The 18319-nt window shown below is 44.1% G+C and overlaps 1 protein-coding gene across 2 annotated transcripts in view; it reads right to left on the reverse strand.

Moving 5' to 3' along the window:
- Positions 1–7633: 7633 nt before the first annotated feature.
- The window catches only part of LOC137634169 (uncharacterized), a 157140-nt gene continuing 146454 nt past the window's right edge, over positions 7634–18319 (reverse strand). For both annotated transcript variants that reach the window (XM_068366430.1, XM_068366431.1), the window contains one exon: positions 7634–9095. In XM_068366430.1, coding sequence (XP_068222531.1) covers positions 9090–9095 — 6 coding nt within the window. In that variant the 3' untranslated portion in view covers positions 7634–9089. The remainder of the gene's footprint in view (positions 9096–18319) is intronic.

Consider the following 18319-nt stretch of genomic DNA (forward strand, 5'->3'; position numbering starts at 1 on the left):
TAATTAAAGTATATAGTAATAAATATAACATAATATTATGGCAGTGACAAAAAGCGTATTTGAAGTTTAGTAAAAAAAAAAAAACTACTTCTAATAAGACCCTAATACTTAAAGTGTATCTACATAATTATAACATAAACATCACCAACGAACAACATACATTAGGCTGGAAAACAGATTGGCTATTAACCCCAGTGAGTGATAAAGTATACCTTCAAAGATTAAATTATATATAAAACATTATCAATAATTGACTTATTTTCTATTATAAATCTTTGAATTTTAATAGACTACTATTCATACACCTACACATATCTTTTGGTATCTTAGCAGTAGAATTTGCAGGGATTTTCACCCTAGGTTGTTTTCTTGGGTTTCTGAAACCTTCTGAAGTTGAAAGGCTTAAAATTTCCTTCTTGAAGGATCCTCAAGGGGTATGCTCAGGTGAGCTGAACGTAAAGTGTTTTTCACCCTTTGTTTCATCAAATCTGGTTCGTGGGGGGGGGGGGGGTGACAGATTACTTTAAACTTAAAGACCATGTCAATTGGGGGGAGCTCTGTTATTTGCACTCAATTTGAGTTAAAGTAAAGGGCAATTCAAACACTGCAGTATTTAAAAAGCTGAGAACTTGAACAGCCAACAGAGACACAAGAATAAAAACAGTTATCACATAGGTGAGTGAGGCCTTTTTCATAATTTTGGAGTGTTAAGAATTTGGATAACACAAAAATGAATGGGCTTGTGGTGAAACATTCTTCTAACTCTCTCAAATTAAATCTACATAAATTTTCCTGTCTTAAAAATATTTTCGCATTCCTTAAAATCCCAAATACTAATTTTGAAGCATATTAACAAACTTCAAGTTTTAGTTCAAATCTTTTAAAAATGGTTTCTGTGTTGACTGGTCAAGAATTTTCATACAGTACAGTATTATTAGCTTTAATAAACAAACCGGTTATTTATGGAATTTTCATAACTGCTCTGAAACGAGACTGATTTCAAAAATATTCATCACACTATTGTACTTTTTTTCCTATAAACAGTTTCATATACCACACTTCAAAAGTGAGAAAATCTATCTGGATTCTTCACAATCTCAAGAAGTCCGACATCAAATTAAATTTAAGCCCCTGAATCTATTGGGAATCTCTCATATGCTTTACTTTAATTATGATATTTTAATTATAAAATAAATTTTTGAATATACTTACCCGGTGAATATATATAGCTGCAACTCTGTTGCTCGACAGACAAAAAACTGTAAAAAACCCGCCAGCGATCGCTATACAGGTTGCGGGTGTGCCCATCAGCGCCAACTGTCGGCCAGATACCATACTCAATGTAAACAAAGACTCAATTTCTTCTCATCCCACTGCGTCTCTATTGGGGAGGAAGGGAGGGTCGTTTAATTTATATATTCACCGGGTAAGTATATTCAAAAATTTATTTTATTGTAATTAAAATATCATTTTTAAATATTTAACTTAGCCGGTGAATATATATAGCTGATTCACACCCAGGGTGGTGGGTAGAGACCAGTTAAATATGTTTACATCTTATGAGCTAAGAGTTTTTATTTCATTTTAGAAGTTATCAAAATAACAAAAACAAAATAAATAGGTACCTGGTAAGGAAGTCGACTTAGACGATTACTCTGCCTTATAAGTACGTCTTCCTTACGGAGCCTCGCGATCCTCTTAGGATGCTGACAGACCCCTAGGAGCTGAAGTATCAAGGGCTGCAACCCATACAACAGGACCTCATCAAACCCCTAATCTGGGCGCTCTCAAGAAATGACTTTGACCACCCGCCAAATCAACCAGGATGCGAAAGGCTTCTTAGCCTTCCGGACAACCCATAAAAAAACAACATTTCAAGAGACAGATTAAAAGGATATGGAATTAGGGAATTGTAGTGGTTGAGCCCTCACCCACTACTGCACTCGCTGCTACGAATGGTCCCAGTGTGTAGCAGTTCTCGTAAAGAGACTGGACATCTTTCAAGTAAAATGACGCGAACACTGACTTGCTTCTCCAATAGGTTGCGTCCATTATACTTTGCAGAGATCTATTTTGCTTAAAGGCCACGGAAGTTGCTACAGCTCTAACTTCGTGCGTCTTATCCTTAAGCAAAGCTCGGTCTTCCTCACTCAGATGTGAATGAGCTTCTCGTATTACCAATCTGATAAAGTATGACAAAGCATTCTTTGACATAGGCAAGGATGGTTTCTTAACTGAACACCATAAAGCTTCAGATTGGCCTCATAAAGGTTTAGTACGCTTTAAATAGAACTTAAGAGCTCTAACAGGGTATAAGACTCTTTCTAGTTCATTGCCTACGATCTCCGATAAGCTGGGAATATCGAAAGATTTAGGCCAAGGCCGAGAAGGCAGCTCATTTTTGGCTAGAAAACCAAGTTGCAGCGAACAAGTAGCTTTTTCCGACGAAAATCCGATGTTCTTGCTGAAGGCATGAATCTCACTGACTCTTTTAGCCGAGGCTAAGCATACCAGGAAAAGAGTCTTAAGAGTGAGATCTTTCAGGGAGGCTGATTGTAACGGCTCAAACCTGTCTGACATGAGGAATCTTAGTACCACGTCTAAATTCCATCCAGGGGTAGCCGAACGACGCTCCTTGGTGGTCTCAAAAGACTTAAGGAGGTCTTGCAGATCTTTATTGTTGGAAAGATCTAAGCCTCTATGCCGGAAGACCGATGCCAACATGCTTCTGTAGCCCTTGATAGTGGGAGCTGAAAGGGATCGTCCTTTTCTCAGGTATAAGAGAAAATCAGCTATTTGAGCTACAGAGGTACTGGTCGAGGATACAGAAACTGACTTGCACCAGTCTCGGAAGACTTCCCACTTCGATTGGTAGACTCTAATGGTAGACGCTCTCCTTGCTCTAGCAATCGCACTGGCTGCCTCCTTCGAAAAGCCTCTAGCTCTCGAGAGTCTTTCGATAGTCTGAAGGCAGTCAGACGAAGAGCGTGGAGGCTTTGGTGTACCTTCTTTACGTGTGGCTGACGTAGAAGGTCTACCCTTAGAGGAAGACTTCTGGGAACGTCTACTAACCATCGAAGTACCTCGGTGAACCATTCTCTCGCGGGCCAGAGGGGAGCAACTAACGTCAACCTTGTCCCTTCGTGAGAGGCGAACTTCTGCAGTACCTTGTTGACAATCTTGAACGGTGGGAATGCGTAGAGATCCAGATGTGACCAATCTAGGAGGAAGGCATCTATATGTATTGCTGCTGGGTCCGGGACTGGGGAGCAATAGATTGGAAGCCTCTTGGTCAGCGAGGTTGCAAAGAGATCTATGGTTGGTTGACCCCAAGTGGCCCAAAGTCTCTTGCACACATCCTTGTGGAGGGTCCATTCGGTTGGAATTACTTGCCCTTTCCGACTGAGACAATCTGCTATGACGTTCAAGTCGCCTTGGATGAACCTCGTTACTAGGGAGATGTCTTGACCTTTTGACCAGATGAGCAGGTCCCTTGCGATCTCGTACAACGTCAGTGAGTGGGTACCTCCTTGTTTGGAGATGTACGCCAAGGCCGTGGTGTTGTCCGAGTTTACTTCCACCACTTTGCCTCGAAGGAGATACTCGAAGCTTTTCAAGGCCAGATGAACTGCCAACAGCTCCTTGCAGTTGATATGCATGCTCCTCTGACTCGAGTTCCACAGACCTGAGCATTCCCGACCGTCCAGTGTCGCGCCCCAGCCCAAGTCCGATGCGTCCGAGAAGAGAACGTGGTTGGGAGTCTGAACAGCCAGGGGAAGACCCTCTCTTAGGTTGACATTGTCCTTCCACCAAGTCAGACAAGACTTTATCTTTCCGGAAATCGGGATCGAGACCGCCTCTAGCGTCTTGTCCTTTTTCCAGTGAAAAGCCAGATGGAATTGAAGAGGACGGAGGTGTAGTCTTCCTAGTGATACAAATTGTTCCAGGGATGACAGCGTCCCTATCAGACTCATCCACAGCCTGACTGAGCAGCGTTCCTTCTTCAGCATCTTCTGGATGGATAGCAGGGCTTGATCTATTCTGGGGGCCGACGGAAAAGCCCGAAAAGCTAGACTGTGAATCTCCATCCCTAAATACAGAATAGTTTGGGATGGGACCAGCTGCGACTTTTCCAAATTGACTAGGAGTCCCAATTCCTTGGTCAGATCTAGAGTCCACTTGAGATCCTTCAGACAGCGACGACTGGAAGAGGCTCTGAGAAGCCAGTCGTCCAAGTACAGGGAGGCTCTGATCTCCGATAGCTCGAAACTGGTACCCCCACATTCCTGTGAACAAACCTCAGAAACGGTTGGGAATCCGGGTGTATAGAAATGTGGAAGTATGCCTCCTGAAGGTCGAGAGAGACCATCCAGTCGCCTTCCATAAATGCTGTCAAGACAGCCTGGTAGACTTCATCGTGAAGTTTGTCTTGACAATGAACACATTGAGCGCACTTGCCTCTTACGTACTCTTGCAGTGAACATGGCTGCCTAATCATGGAGCCATCCCTGAGGGACTTGTCCCTGCAGAGAACGTGGCTGTCAGATCATTGGAGCCATCCCTGAAAGCCTTGTTTATGCATGACATAATTGTACAGCAAAACTTCAAAGGCTCGAAAACAGCTGTGAAGTTGACCTGTAAAATCTTGGAGCGTCTCCTGGCCAGGCGCCAGGGAGAGTCTACGAGATTTGAGAAGTCTATCTGGGCAGAGGCAGGAACTCCCAAGCCGAGAACTTCTCTCGTGTCATATCAGACTCTCGCTCTATAAGCCAGTTTAAAAGAAGGGAAAGCAAAGGCTGTATCCCCCAAACTCCTCCTGGTGATAAACCAGTCGCCTAGCAAACGTAAAGCTCTCTAGGAGAGCGAGAGAGCACTAGCTTATAAACAACGGCTTCGAAGTAGCTAGGCCTAGTGTAAGCTCTGACGTTTAGGCGAACGAGGAGCAGCAGTTACAAAAAGATCCGGACAAAGATCCTTAAAAATCAGCATGATTTAATTAAAGTCCATAGAGGGCTAAGCAGCTTTAGGCTCCTCTCCGTCTGACAGAGTCCTCAAGGGAATATCAGTAGGAGGGGGAACAGCAACTTCCTCATCTAAAGGAACCTTGTCCGATAATAGCTGAGTCTCAAGCAAGGGAGAGACTTACCGTGGTGGCAATGCTTTACAAGCAGAGTCCACACTCACTGGTGCATTAGTAGCGGACCAGGACGCAACGTCATGTAACTGCTTGACAGTCTGTGAACTGTCAACAACAACAGGTGCGAGAGACCAGGACGCAACGTCATGTAACTGCTTGACAGTCTGTGAACTGTCAACAACAACAGGTGCGTGAGGACGCACAGCGTCCACTCGAGACTGCTTTGACTGCCTAGACTGAGCAGTCAAAACAACTCTAGAATGCGGAGGTTGACGCACAGCGTCAAAACAAGTCAACTCCGATTGTTAGCGAACGTCCTGAACGTCAACAGGAGCATCAGCAAGTGGCCTAACGTCCAAATGTGGCTGAAAATCCACACGAGACCGCATCGAGTGTGGTTCTAAACAACCTGACTGACGTGACTTAGCTACGCCAACGTCAACAGGACGCACAAAGGAACGTTAGGTTGGCTGAAAGCCAGGATCTCGATGAGATAAACGGCTAGGCTCAACAGACTAATCGGCAGAATAGTCTTCCATAAGGGAGGCAAGCTTATTCTGCATGTCTTGCCGTACAACCCATTTAGGATCAACGGAAATGGTTGCGGTAAGAGACGAGGGTAACGTCTGTGACCGCAACACTTTGCCAACAAAAAAGACTCTCGGAGTCTGTGTTACGCTTTTGTTAGGCGGCGAGCAGTTTTCCGATGACTGCATAGGGTCAGAGCTGTCCTAATGGCTGCAACCAGGACGCTGGACCTGTCCTGAAAGGACTGACTTTCGCTTAAGGGCCTCGAAACCTTGTATCAGGTTTCTTATGCGAAAAGCCTTCGGATGACGAGGAGAAAATTGTCTCTCGCCTTATGGTAGGGGAGATCTTGGTAAGATACACCCGATACCATAGAGGGAAACGTCTGTTCGCTGATCAAGGCCTCTCGAACCCATAAGTCGTACGACATTACTTCTCCCCTGGGCTTGGGAGCTTGCAAGAGGTCCCGGACTAGGTGAACGACAGGCACGAACAGACGAATCCTCGGACGCAACACTGTAACACTTTGCGCAATATCACTTTATCACTTCGATTTTCTGTTTTGCACTTATTTCACTGAAATCGAAACTTTTACTGATTTCTACCTGAAGCACGCAATTCTACCCTCATCAAAAGGTAGTAAATGCGAAATCAGTCGTATAATGCAAGCACATTAATACCAGCAAAAAAAAAAAAAAAAAAAAAAAAAAAAAAACAGTAAACATCTTTTAAGATAAAAATTCAGTGGCTGGGGAAGAGAAGAAACACTAGTTCATTAAAAACTACGTTTTCAATCTCTCACCGTACATTGCCTGGGGACGAGAAAAATACTAAAAACGTTTTATCCTTTCTCCCCGTACAGAGACTAGGGACGAGAGTAACTCGAGAACAACGTTACCCGCTTGAACGGAACGTTTTCTCTCCTCTCTCTCCCTCCGTCTCTATCTCTCTCTCTCTTTCTCTCTTGATTTCGCACCTAAGAGAAGAGCCCAATTACATTTCGTCAAAAAAACATGTTATTTGACCAAAGGAAAAAACTGAAAGGTTTTTTAATTAAAAAGTTCCTTTAAAATAGAATTTAAAACATTTAAGCTTTGAAAGAAGAATGAACAAAACGTCAGAATCGATTTACTCTTTCTGCAAAGTGAAACCGTGATACTCTCTCTCTCTATCGTAACGATAGAGCGCAAACTGCGTAGCATAAATAAACTAAACGTTAGTTCATCTTTGAAAACAGTACGAAGACTATTCAAAGAAATTCTTTCATAAAATATTTATTAAAAATATTCATTTAAAAAGTTTTAAATCATTAGCTCTTTAAAAGCTATTTACGATTGAAAGGGCTCAACGTTGTTTAACTTCGGTTTCCAAGTTAGGACCGCCTACTCTCAGGAAAGGTCGCATATAAACAAAACATTAAAATTTATTTTTTATGTTTATTATAAATGGAAAGTTAATCGAAGAGGCCTAATAAAGGCGGTGAGATATAAAATATATAGAGGAAAATCTATAATTAATTTATAACGTGATAAGATAATTACTAAAAGCCTAAACACACTTCCGTCTAAGGGAAGGGTCGGCCATTTAAAAGTCAAAGAAAGTCCATACTCTCTTTGTCACCAAAAATTAAATCTATCCAAAACGAGTTCAAGATTTAAGATGAAGATAAAACACCTGCACTGCGAAAGCTCAAACCAAAATGAAGTACTTCACCAAATATGTTGAGAAAACTCCAGGTTCTACAGCGAGTAAAAGTACGTCTTGTCGACACGTCGACAGAGAAGAAAATTGAGTCTTTGTTTACATTGAGTATGGTATCTGGCCGACAGTTGGCGCTGATGGGCACACCCGCAACCTGTATAGCGATCGCTGGCGAGTTTTTTACAGTTTTTTGTCTGTCGAGCAACAGAGTTGCAGCTATATATATATTCACTGGCTAAGTTAAATATTTAAAAGTATGGCTTGCAAAGACAGTTCTGTTCTGTTCTCTCTGTACACTTGGTTCTAGCCTTTTATCTACCAACTGTCTATCTAGTACAGTTAATGAAACAATATAATTCCAGGAAATTCACTCAAATTGTTCAGTTTGTGAAATATCTTTCATCAATGTCAAGCTATTTAATGTTCTTGCTTTCACTGTAGGCTATAATTTATGTAATACAGGTACACTACAGTACACTTCTGGGGTTAGGTCTCACTGTCTTTGATTTTATTTTAGCCTACACTACATAAAGGCATTATGTTGTTCCTCCCGACAGACTACAAAAGATAAAAGCAAAACAAAACATACTGTATTTACAATGCAAAGTGCTTTCTACTATTTTTTCCAGCAAACAGCAGCAAAGCAAAATGATGGCAAATATTTGGGATGATCAATATTAAGAAAATGATTCAAAGATCAACAATGGAGCACTTCCTGTTACTATGATATCAATCAAATGAGATGACTCAATTACAGAAGTGGAGAATTCCATTTCATTCAATTTGCCTTGTTGCAGATCTATGCCATTTAATGAAGAAAATTGTGATAAACTATGATTATAGTAATCAGCTACAATTAATCTTAAATAAAGAATACAATATACTGGAGTACAGGTAGCAATATAGCACTAATATTTCTACCACTGATGTCTCTTATAGGGAGACATACTACATGACTAATACTACACAACATCTTTAATTCTAGTACGGTATATCATCATTTCAGAAGGATGATATCAAATTAGATAATTTTAAAAAATAAGAACAAAATATACATGTTTTTATTTGTACTAAATATCTGATTCATACAGAGCTGCAAATTAAAGCTACGAGAGAGAGAGAGAGAGAGAGAGAGAGAGAGAGAGAGAGAGAGAGAGAGAGAGAGAGAGAGAGAGAGAGAGAGAGAGAGAGAGAGAGAGAGTATTGGCACTTCAGAGAGATCATGATAATGAGCTAACAAGCAGTGATATGGGGATATTTATACTGTATAGGCAAGAATTTTCTTTATCTTAGCCATCTCTAAAATCATATGGCATCAGGCAATTTTAGTAGCCTTATATAAAATGGCACCTATTCTGCAAACTATATGGAACCAAATAACTTTTATTTGGCATCATATTCATGTTTTTTTATGAGTATTTATTCACACTTTAAATAAAATGGGTTATTTGAGACTGAGTAGTGTACCAATTCATATACTGTACTGTACTGTATATATTACATTCACTCCAAACTGAAAGCCATGAATAAATTCCAGAGTTCTACCCACAGGAAGGGGAGAGAGAGAGAGAGAGAGAGAGAGAGAGAGAGAGAGAGAGAGAGAGAGAGAGAGAGAGAGAGAGAGAGAGAGAGAAATTGTCTAAAACCCTTATGCAAAATGAGACCAGGCACGAGGCCTTGAGGAAAATTTAGTAGATGATGAATAGATGATCTGGTTTCAGTGTCACCTCTGGAAAAAAAGAAAATAAATCAAGATTAAAATACAAAAATATCGAATTATCAACAAATGGCTATCATGAAGTTTGAGTAAGACCAAGATCCTTTTTCCGTACAAAACCATATCAATTGCAGCCTTAATCTTCGAGTGTTTAATTCCCTTGACAAATAATACAGCTGGTGAATGTGTACTTTTGACCCATCAGTAACTAGAAATTGCTATAACACCCACCTGACCAACTATTTTATCAAAAAGGGATTTTGACGTAGGAAAAATCTATTTCTGGGCGAGGGACCTGTGCCGCCCAGTGAATAAGCTCCTATTAGCACTTATTCTTAGGTAATTTACTGCTAAATATACCAGAGAAAAAATGTAAAGGAGTGCTAGGTTAACTAGCTCGCTCACCTATTGGTGTCGGTATAGAATTGGGCGTATAATCCAGAGGTCCCGCACTATTTAGATTCATCCACGACAAAGACCCCAATAGAGGAGAGCCGTTCAACCTCACTCGGCACCAGCAACTCTGCATCCGCTCAGAACCCAACTCCTTAGCACCCAAAGTTTGGGGACTCCAAGGGAGAGGAGCTGGGAGGGTTCACTGGGCGGCACAGGTCCCTCGCCCAGAAATAGATTTTTCCTACGTCAAAATCCCTTTTCTGGGCTTGAACCTGTGCCGGCCAGTGAATATATACAAGAGAAATGTCACCAAACTTGCAAAATAAAGGAAAAAACATAAGCATAAGGGAAATACAAGTTGCTTTAATCAGAGATGAGTGCCAAAAACAGCTATAAGGGTATCTTAAAAAGAACATAAATCCACTTGGTAGAACAATTGACAAAAAAGGTAAGGTATAATAATGCCGTGAGTGATGATATATACAGATACTCAGGAGTCAAAAATCTACAAATATAATAATAGTAATCAGGTGCGAAACCAACGAATACAAATAGGGTATAAATGAGGCAGGTAAGGGGGAGAGATAAAATGACAAGGAATTAACATGTGAGTTACCTGGGGGTAACTACGCTCCCTGCAGCTACTGTAGGAAATTTAAGGGCTTCCAAATGTTTAAGGTAGTGTTTCTTGAACACTGAGGGTGACTTCCACCCTGTATACCTGGAAAGATCCGTAAAATTCATGTGGTGAAAAAAGTTCACCGAAGTAGCAACCGCTCTGATATCATGTGCAAGAGGAAAAGAGTCAGGGCTAGCTTGTTTAATAAAATACAAGATTTGTTGCCTGATCCCTTTAATGGTAATGGTACCGCCTTGTTCTCTAACGAATAGAGGCCCCGAGGAGTTAGAGGAGGTCCGGGATAAATAAGACCTAAGAGTAGTAACAGGGCACAGAGACGGATCTTGCGTGAGGGGAACAATTTTCCAGGAGGACCATCTGTTCTGAGGGTCTTCGTTCTTAGCTAAAAAGAATTTGTTAGGTGAAAGAAGGACCTCTCCCGAAGGAAGGAACTCAATATGACCCGGGTCTCTTGACAAAGCTGCCAGTTCAGAAATTCTTGCCCCGGAAGCCAAACTCACCAGGAAAAGTGTTTTCCTGAGAAGGGGAATGTAATCACAAGAACTGTTAATGGTATCAGAAGCCAATTTGAGTACATCATTAAGGAACCAGGTAACCGGGGTAGGACGAGTAACCGGTTTCAGTCTGGCACAGGCTTTCGGAATTGAAGCTAACAAAGAGTCGGTTAAGTCTATGTTAAAGCCCACTAGGAAGATCTTTTTCAAGGCAGATTTAATAGTGGTGATAGTATTGGTTGCCAGACCTGATTCTAATAAAGTTCTAAAGAAAGTGACTGTAAGGTTCAAGTTCATACAGTGTACGTCTGAGTCTATCAAAAATTTAGCCAACTTTTTAACCGCAGAATCATATTGGCGGATGGTGGAATCCCGTTTATCTGATTCTAGGAACAGGGTGTTTTGAGGATCGATATTGGCACCATGCATGGCCGCAAACTTCATGAAGTCCATAAAGTTAGGGCGCTCTGAATGTTTGAGAAAGCGTACACAACGCGTGTTTGTACTATCTGAGACAGAACCGGATTGGGTATCGGGTGAGGATGTAGTCTCAACTCTCGCAGGAGAGGGTACCAATTGCTCTTGGGCCAGTTGGGTGCGACCAAGGCTACTCGTCCCTTGAAGGATCTCAGTTTGTCTAGGACTTTCAGTAAAAGATTCACCGGGGGAAAGAGATAAATCCTTTCCCAGATGTCCCAATTCTGTGACATGGCGTCTGTGGCGTAGGCCTGAGGGTCTAGATTGGGAGCCACATATACTCTCAATTTGTGGTTGGACTCCGTGGCGAAGAGGTCCACTTGGAGACCCGGAACCCGAGAGAGAATCCACCGGAATGACTTTAGATCGAGTGACCATTCCGATTCTAGAGGGGAGGTCCGGGACAAGGCGTCTGCAACTACGTTCCGGACTCCCGCCAGGTGGACAGCTGAAAGATGCCAATGGTTCGAGGCTGCTAGGGAGAATATGGCTACTAGAACATGATTCAGAGGCCCTGATTTTGATCCGCCTCTGTTGAGGCAGCGGACCACCACTTCGCTGTCGAGAACCAGACGAAGGTGTTGTCTCTTGGATGGAGCGAGACGTTTCAGGGTTAGAAGAACTGCCATGGCCTCCAGCACACTGATGTGGAATTGGCGGAATAAGGGAGACCAAAGACCTTGAACTTTCCTGAGCTGAGAATAGCCTCCCCAACCTGATAGGGATGCGTCCGTGTGAATGACTAACTTCGGAGGCGGAAATCGAAGGGGAACTGACTTTGACAGATTGATGGCCCTTGTCCAAGGTAGAAGTCTTTCCCGGAGAATGGGAGGAAGGCGGACTTTCCTGTCCCGGAGCTTCCGGTTCGCCCTCGAACGCCAGACTCGATTGATATCTTTCAATTTTGCTTTCAGAAGTAGATCCGTCACTGAAGCAAATTGAAGGGACCCTAAGATCCTCTCTTGGAGTCGTCTGGAACTTACTTTGTCTTTGAGAAAGCGTTTGGTGTTCATTGCAATCTCTAACCTCTTGGGTTTGGGAAGACACAGAGTATGAGATATAAGATCCCATTGCAGGCCGAGCCATTGGAACTTTGATTTCGGAAGAAGACGGGACTTCTTGAAGTTGATCTGGAAGCCTAGAAATTGAAGGTATTGGATGACTCTGTGAGTGGCTTTTAGGCAATTTTGGGAGGTGTCTGACCAAATGAGCCAGTCGTCCAGATAGGCTACTACTTGAATCCCTTGATTTCTGAGTTCCTGAACAGCAACTTCTGCTAACTTTGTGAAGATCCTTGGGGCGATGTTGAGCCCGAAAGGCATCACCTTGAAGGAGTAACTTTTGTCCCCTAGGCGGAAGCCTAGATACGGACGGAAGTGTCTCGCTATCGGGACGTGATAATAGGCGTCTGTAAGATCGATAGAGGTGGTGACGGCCCCACGGGGAAGTAAGGTCCGCACCTGCGAGACGGTAAGCATTCGAAACTTGTCGCATTGAATGGACAAGTTGAGAAGGGATAGGTCTAGAATCACTCTTCTCTTGTCCGAATCCTTCTTCGGGACACTGAACAGCCGACCCTGAAACTTCAGGTGTTTCGTTTCTTGTATGGCGTTCTTTTGTAACAGGTCCTGGACAAATTCGACTAGGTCCGGAGTGGAATGTTGATGAAATCTGTTCGGAGGTGGAGGTCCTTGAATCCAACTCCACCCCAGTCCCTTGGAGATGATACTGAAAGCCCAGGGACTGAACCTCCATTTGTTGCGGAAGGCATAAAGCCTCCCCCCTACCCGCTGCACCTCAGTATTGGTTTGAGGAGTTGCCTCCACGTCCGCCTCGGAAGTTCTTTCTCTTGCGAAAGAATCTACCTCTACCTCTGTTCTGGTTTGAACCACGGTGGTAGCCTCTACCTCTGCTATAACTCTGGGAAGAGCCTTGAGCCTCATAAGACTGGTTAAAGGCTGGAGAGGTGGTGGAGGCACCGGGAAGCTGGCTCTTAGGGAGCAGAACGGTGACATAGTCGTCCGATGAAGGAGCCTGAGAGGTGGAAGGCTGTGCAGGAGCAGCAGGAGATGGAGGAAGAGGCTGACGGAAAACAGACGAACTACTCTGCTGTTGCCGGAACTGGGTGGAGGTATACGGGCGGAGCTTCTTCCTACCCCGGGCTTGGTAATTTGCGGGATCATATTTCCGCTTAGGAGTCAAACCCCAACGGGCTTTAAGGCTCTGATTAACCCTAGTAGCCTCTGCCAAGACTTCCTCCACAAGATCCTCAGGGAAAAGATTTGAACCCCAGCAAGAGGACCGGATAAGTTTATTAGGCTCGTGCCTAATAGTCGCCTCAGCCAGGACGTGTTTGCGGCACCTACGTTTAGCAATAGCAAAGTCATATAAATCGAAATATAACGACTGCAAAGTAGCCTTATTGAGAGACTTAAAGATACTCTCAGCATCATAAGTTAAGGCTATCGACTCCGTAGACGTGGCCAAGTTCAAAGTCCGACCAACACGTAGGCGGGAATCATACTCCTGTTTAATAAGAGATTCCGGGAGACGGGGAAGCCGTTCACTAAACATAACAGAAGCACAGTCCGCTGTTAGCTTGCCAGAAGTAAAAGTGGTATGGACATTGTCCCAACACTCATTACCTGAAGGAAGAAGGAGGGAGATCGGATCCACCTCTCGGATGGGAGGCAAGGGCTTCTCCTCCAGAGCATATTGGAAAGCAAGCTCTGCAACCTTATTGACGCATGGAGTCACGGTGTTCTTGTCCATTAAGAACATTGTGAAAGAACTCTTATAAGGCGTCAACATGGTATTGGTGCAACCAATATCATTCAGAAACCTAGCCCAAACAGATTGGGCTTGTTCTTTTGGGAAAATGACAGTCTCTTTGGGGACCTTATCCAGCCGAACCAGAGCTTCCTCGGTAAGCCTGGCATAACCATGAAATGGAAATGCGAGACCAGGAGGAAAGAATTCAAAATCCTCTAGAGGACGAGTACCAAGACCTTCCAATGTTAACATCCCATCTGAGAATGGGGAATGAAGAGCCATGCGCCAAGGGTTATTCTTGGTAAACGGCGGAAGCTTAGAGGCATCCGGGATGAGAGAGCTTTGAACTCGCTCCGGAGCACCTTGCTCTAATGCCCCAAGTCTCTGACCAATGTTAGAGAACATCGTGTCCATCTTGGCCTGCATTTCCGACACAATCTTAGATTGCATCTCCGACACGATGCGAAGCATGGCTGATTCGGAAAGGCCCGGGCTAGGAGCAGAAGTGGCGGGTTGTACTCCCGGGTCGTGAGACTTAGAGGAGGAGCCGGAAGCCTTAGATGACGGGTTTGTATTAGACTTGGAACTATGGGAAGCCTTGTGGGGCTTACGAGCTTTTGGCAAAGTTCTCGATGTAGACTTATCTTTGGGGGGAACCGGGTGTGATCGATGAGACGAATCACGGTCCCCAGAAAAACCATGGAAAGAAGAGAGATCAGATGAAGAAGAAAGAGCGGGGCTGAGGATAGGAATCTCAGCGCCGGTAACACCTGCCTCACTTACCACCCTACCTGCATCCGGATCATCCAACAACATAGGTTCAACGTCCAGGTTCATGGAAGCCACATTGTCTTCCAGATCTCCGGGGGTATCCAACGGATCTTGTTCCTGGTCGATGAATCCCGCTATGGTGGCATCAATGTCGGCAATGATGGGTGCCGCAACATGCCTAGCCACAGCGGCTGAAGACTTGGCATTAGGGTAGATCATGGCACAGTAGTCTTCAGATAGGACGTAAGGCTGTTTAGATTTCACGTTTCGGGCAAATCCCCCAACCCACACTTTCAGTGTGGCCCGAGCCGCAGTCTTCTGCTCCGGGGATGCCTGAAATAATAGTGGGAATTACAAAAAGGAAGATTCCCGGCGGTCCTTCAAGACCATAGAAATCTTACTAAATAGTGTATGTATACCAAAAAAGGTAAAATAATTAGAAAGGCAACATAGCCAACGGGACTCACCGAATCAGATCCGAGGGTGGTGATGAGGTCAAAACAGACCATACAGTTATCAGGGTGCCAGACCACGATGTCCTCCAGCTGAACTCCGCAGAGGGCGTGAGACCTACATACAGTATGGCCACAAGGCTGATGAAGAACAGCCGCACAAGCCGTCGTCTGACAGTGCACCATCTATAAAAAGAATAGTATATGAGAAACTGTAATTCTCTTAAGTAGGGGCGGGTCCGGAGGACCCGGGACTAAACATGAGTCTAACTTAAGACTAGAGCTTAACTGTAATACTCTTAAGTAGGGGCGGGTCCGGAGGACCCGGGCCTAAACATAAGTCTAACTTAAGACTAGAGTATAGCTATCCATTCCGGTCAAGCCGGGATCATAAAGAAGGATGCAACAAAGAATTAAGACACATGGTGTCTGATTTCCCGGAGCGAGGTTAGGCCCCGGGCCGGGAAATAAAAGTACATCCATAAACCAATACATATAGGAACTCCGGGATAGTGATCTGTCATATATAATCATATATAATCATAGGAACTGTTATAAATTAAGAGGGGGGCGGAACTGTAGATAAGAACCGCCAACAGAACCCGGAGGGTTTCGTATAACATAATAAAAGTGTGATAGGTAAATATAAAATAGGGTGCACCGGGATCCTACTCTGTTGACCGGTGGCCAACCCGTCTAGACAGAGACGAAACCGCCGGGACACCCGGAGGACAAAGTCCATAAACACTGAACTACCCCCTCTAAAAGGAGGGAAGGCAACGGTCCCCTAGGGGAGGGGGGAGAGAAGCCTAGCCACCCACCTAGCGAGAGGGGGAGCTTGGGGGAGGATCACGTGATACGGAGCAGCAGGGCTACCAACTGACGATCCCCAAACACAGATCATACGGAGTAATAAGCACAAATATTCATTATAAAAGTAATAGCGTTGAAAAATATATAAATATACACATAAAAAATTAGGGCAAGGCATGCAACATAATAAATAAATCCCAAAGGACAACAACCTGATGGCTTATATAATAAAATTGCCGCCCAGTAACGAAGGTCGGCAAGCCATCTACGATACGTAACTGATATCGGCCCTAAATATGAACCACAAGGGTTCTAAACGCTAAATAATGAATATCCACAATAAAACATATAAAATTTAAACTAATAATAAAATTAATACACTTAGTAACACCGCGAGTGAAACTAAAAGCTCTCAAAACAGGAGTACCAACTGTAAGCGGAATCGAGCAAGACGGAGATGATCGAAGAGAATAAACTCCTATAATTTAAATATTAAACGATCTAGATTGCTCAAAACACAGCAAAACATAGCTTGGTACTTAACTTAGACGGTGTCTCCTGGGAAACCGATGAAGAAGCCATAATCCAGTGAAAAATAAGGCAAAACACGAGAGCACAAAAAAGCGGGTTACAACACAGGCGTGCTAAAAAGGAGTTGGGTTCTGAGCGGATGCAGAGTTGCTGGTGCCGAGTGAGGTTGAACGGCTCTCCTCTATTGGGGTCTTTGTCGTGGATGAATCTAAATAGTGCGGGACCTCTGGATTATACGCCCAATTCTATACCGACACCAATAGGTGAGCGAGCTAGTTAACCTAGCACTCCTTTACATTTTTTCTCTGGTATATTTAGCAGTAAATTACCTAAGAATAAGTGCTAATAGGAGCTTATTCACTGGCCGGCACAGGTTCAAGCCCAGAAATATGGCTTTTGACTAAAATAGAAGGAACTATGGGAAAGTTTATGTTCCCGGAGGGAAGAAAAAAGAAGAGCTGATTCAAGGCATGCACCATGCCAGTAAAATATTCACTGATCTTTACAGTTTTTAAATTTCTAACCATACTCCCCTCCCAAATATCTAAAATCAATCCAATCTGGAGTTTGATATTTTAAAAGATCCCAAAATATTTTAATGAGGCAACTACATTCATAAAACTAGATAAAGATGAATACAGTGGAATTAATTTCATGCAGAATTATTTCAATACAAAATGATAAGAATCATTAAATTAAAGTTATAAAATTTCATCAAGCAAGTACAGTAGGCCTATAATATCTATAGGCCTACTTACTTGATTAATTAATACAGTCAACTCGTGTAGGTATTTAGAAACGCAATTTGTAGCCTCAAGGTATAACCTTAGTTGTAATGGTAGAGGGGCTTGAGTGTCCCAATGATGGGCTGGGCAATGGCGGTGGGGTAGTTTATCCACCCTGGCAGGCTCAACCATACCGCTAAGGCCAGTTCTGAGAGACCAGACCAAGACTGGACCCCTATAGGCCTTCTCCTTTATTTTAAGATAGGCAAAGGCTAGGAGAAGGAAAACTCCAAAATCAAACCAAACAAGACCCCAACGGCGGAGCTTCCCAGCGCCGGCGGAAGAGGGCAATGCCTGTCGGGCAGGCAACAAGGCGGGCCTTGACATAACAAGAACCCGGCAGCCCGATGCAACCAACATCGGAGAAGCCGCCTGTCTCATATGTCTTGAGCCGCGGTGAAAATGATGTGGGCCAAGTGTGTGTGCGTGGCCGTTGCAAAGCCATGACCACCCAAAACAATATACCCAGCTACTGGCATTCTGTCGTTTCCTCCACCCTTCTTCATCTCTCTCTCACCATCATCATCATCATCACCACCAGCAAGTCCTGAGGCGACAGCACCGTGGGTGAAGGGGGCAGGCCTGGATAGCTGGAAGCCCTTAACCCACGACTGCACTCAGGCGGCGAGTCTAAGATTCAGTCGCTCTCTGGTGACGGTGCCGTGACACCAGAGTTCGGCAGCTGGACCCGTGACTGGGCTGGCCTATTGAGGACACCGCAGCCCACCCCACATGGGGAGGCCCCTAGAAAAGGTGGGGTAAACATCGGACACGGCAAACCCGTCTGGTCAGCTCACCGCGGCTGGCGGACATCCCACTAATGCGGTCGAAATAACAAGAAAAAAATATTAACCTTAGGTGCGTGGAACATCCGCACTCTCCAAGACGTGACGAACACCAACCGCCCGGAACGACGTACAGCCCTCGTCTGCAAGGAGCTAGCCCGCTTCAATGTTGATGTGGCGGCTCTTAGCGAGACCAGACTACCCGAAGAGGGCAACATCAGGGAAGCTGGAACAGGCTACACCATCTTCTGGAAAGGCAAGGCCCTAGAGGAGCCTCGCATCCACGGTGTCGGCTTCGCCATCCGTTCCCAGCTAGTGCA

This window comes from Palaemon carinicauda, chromosome 44 (assembly GCF_036898095.1).
Source record: "Palaemon carinicauda isolate YSFRI2023 chromosome 44, ASM3689809v2, whole genome shotgun sequence".
In the NCBI taxonomy this organism is placed as follows: Eukaryota; Metazoa; Arthropoda; class Malacostraca; order Decapoda; family Palaemonidae; genus Palaemon; species Palaemon carinicauda.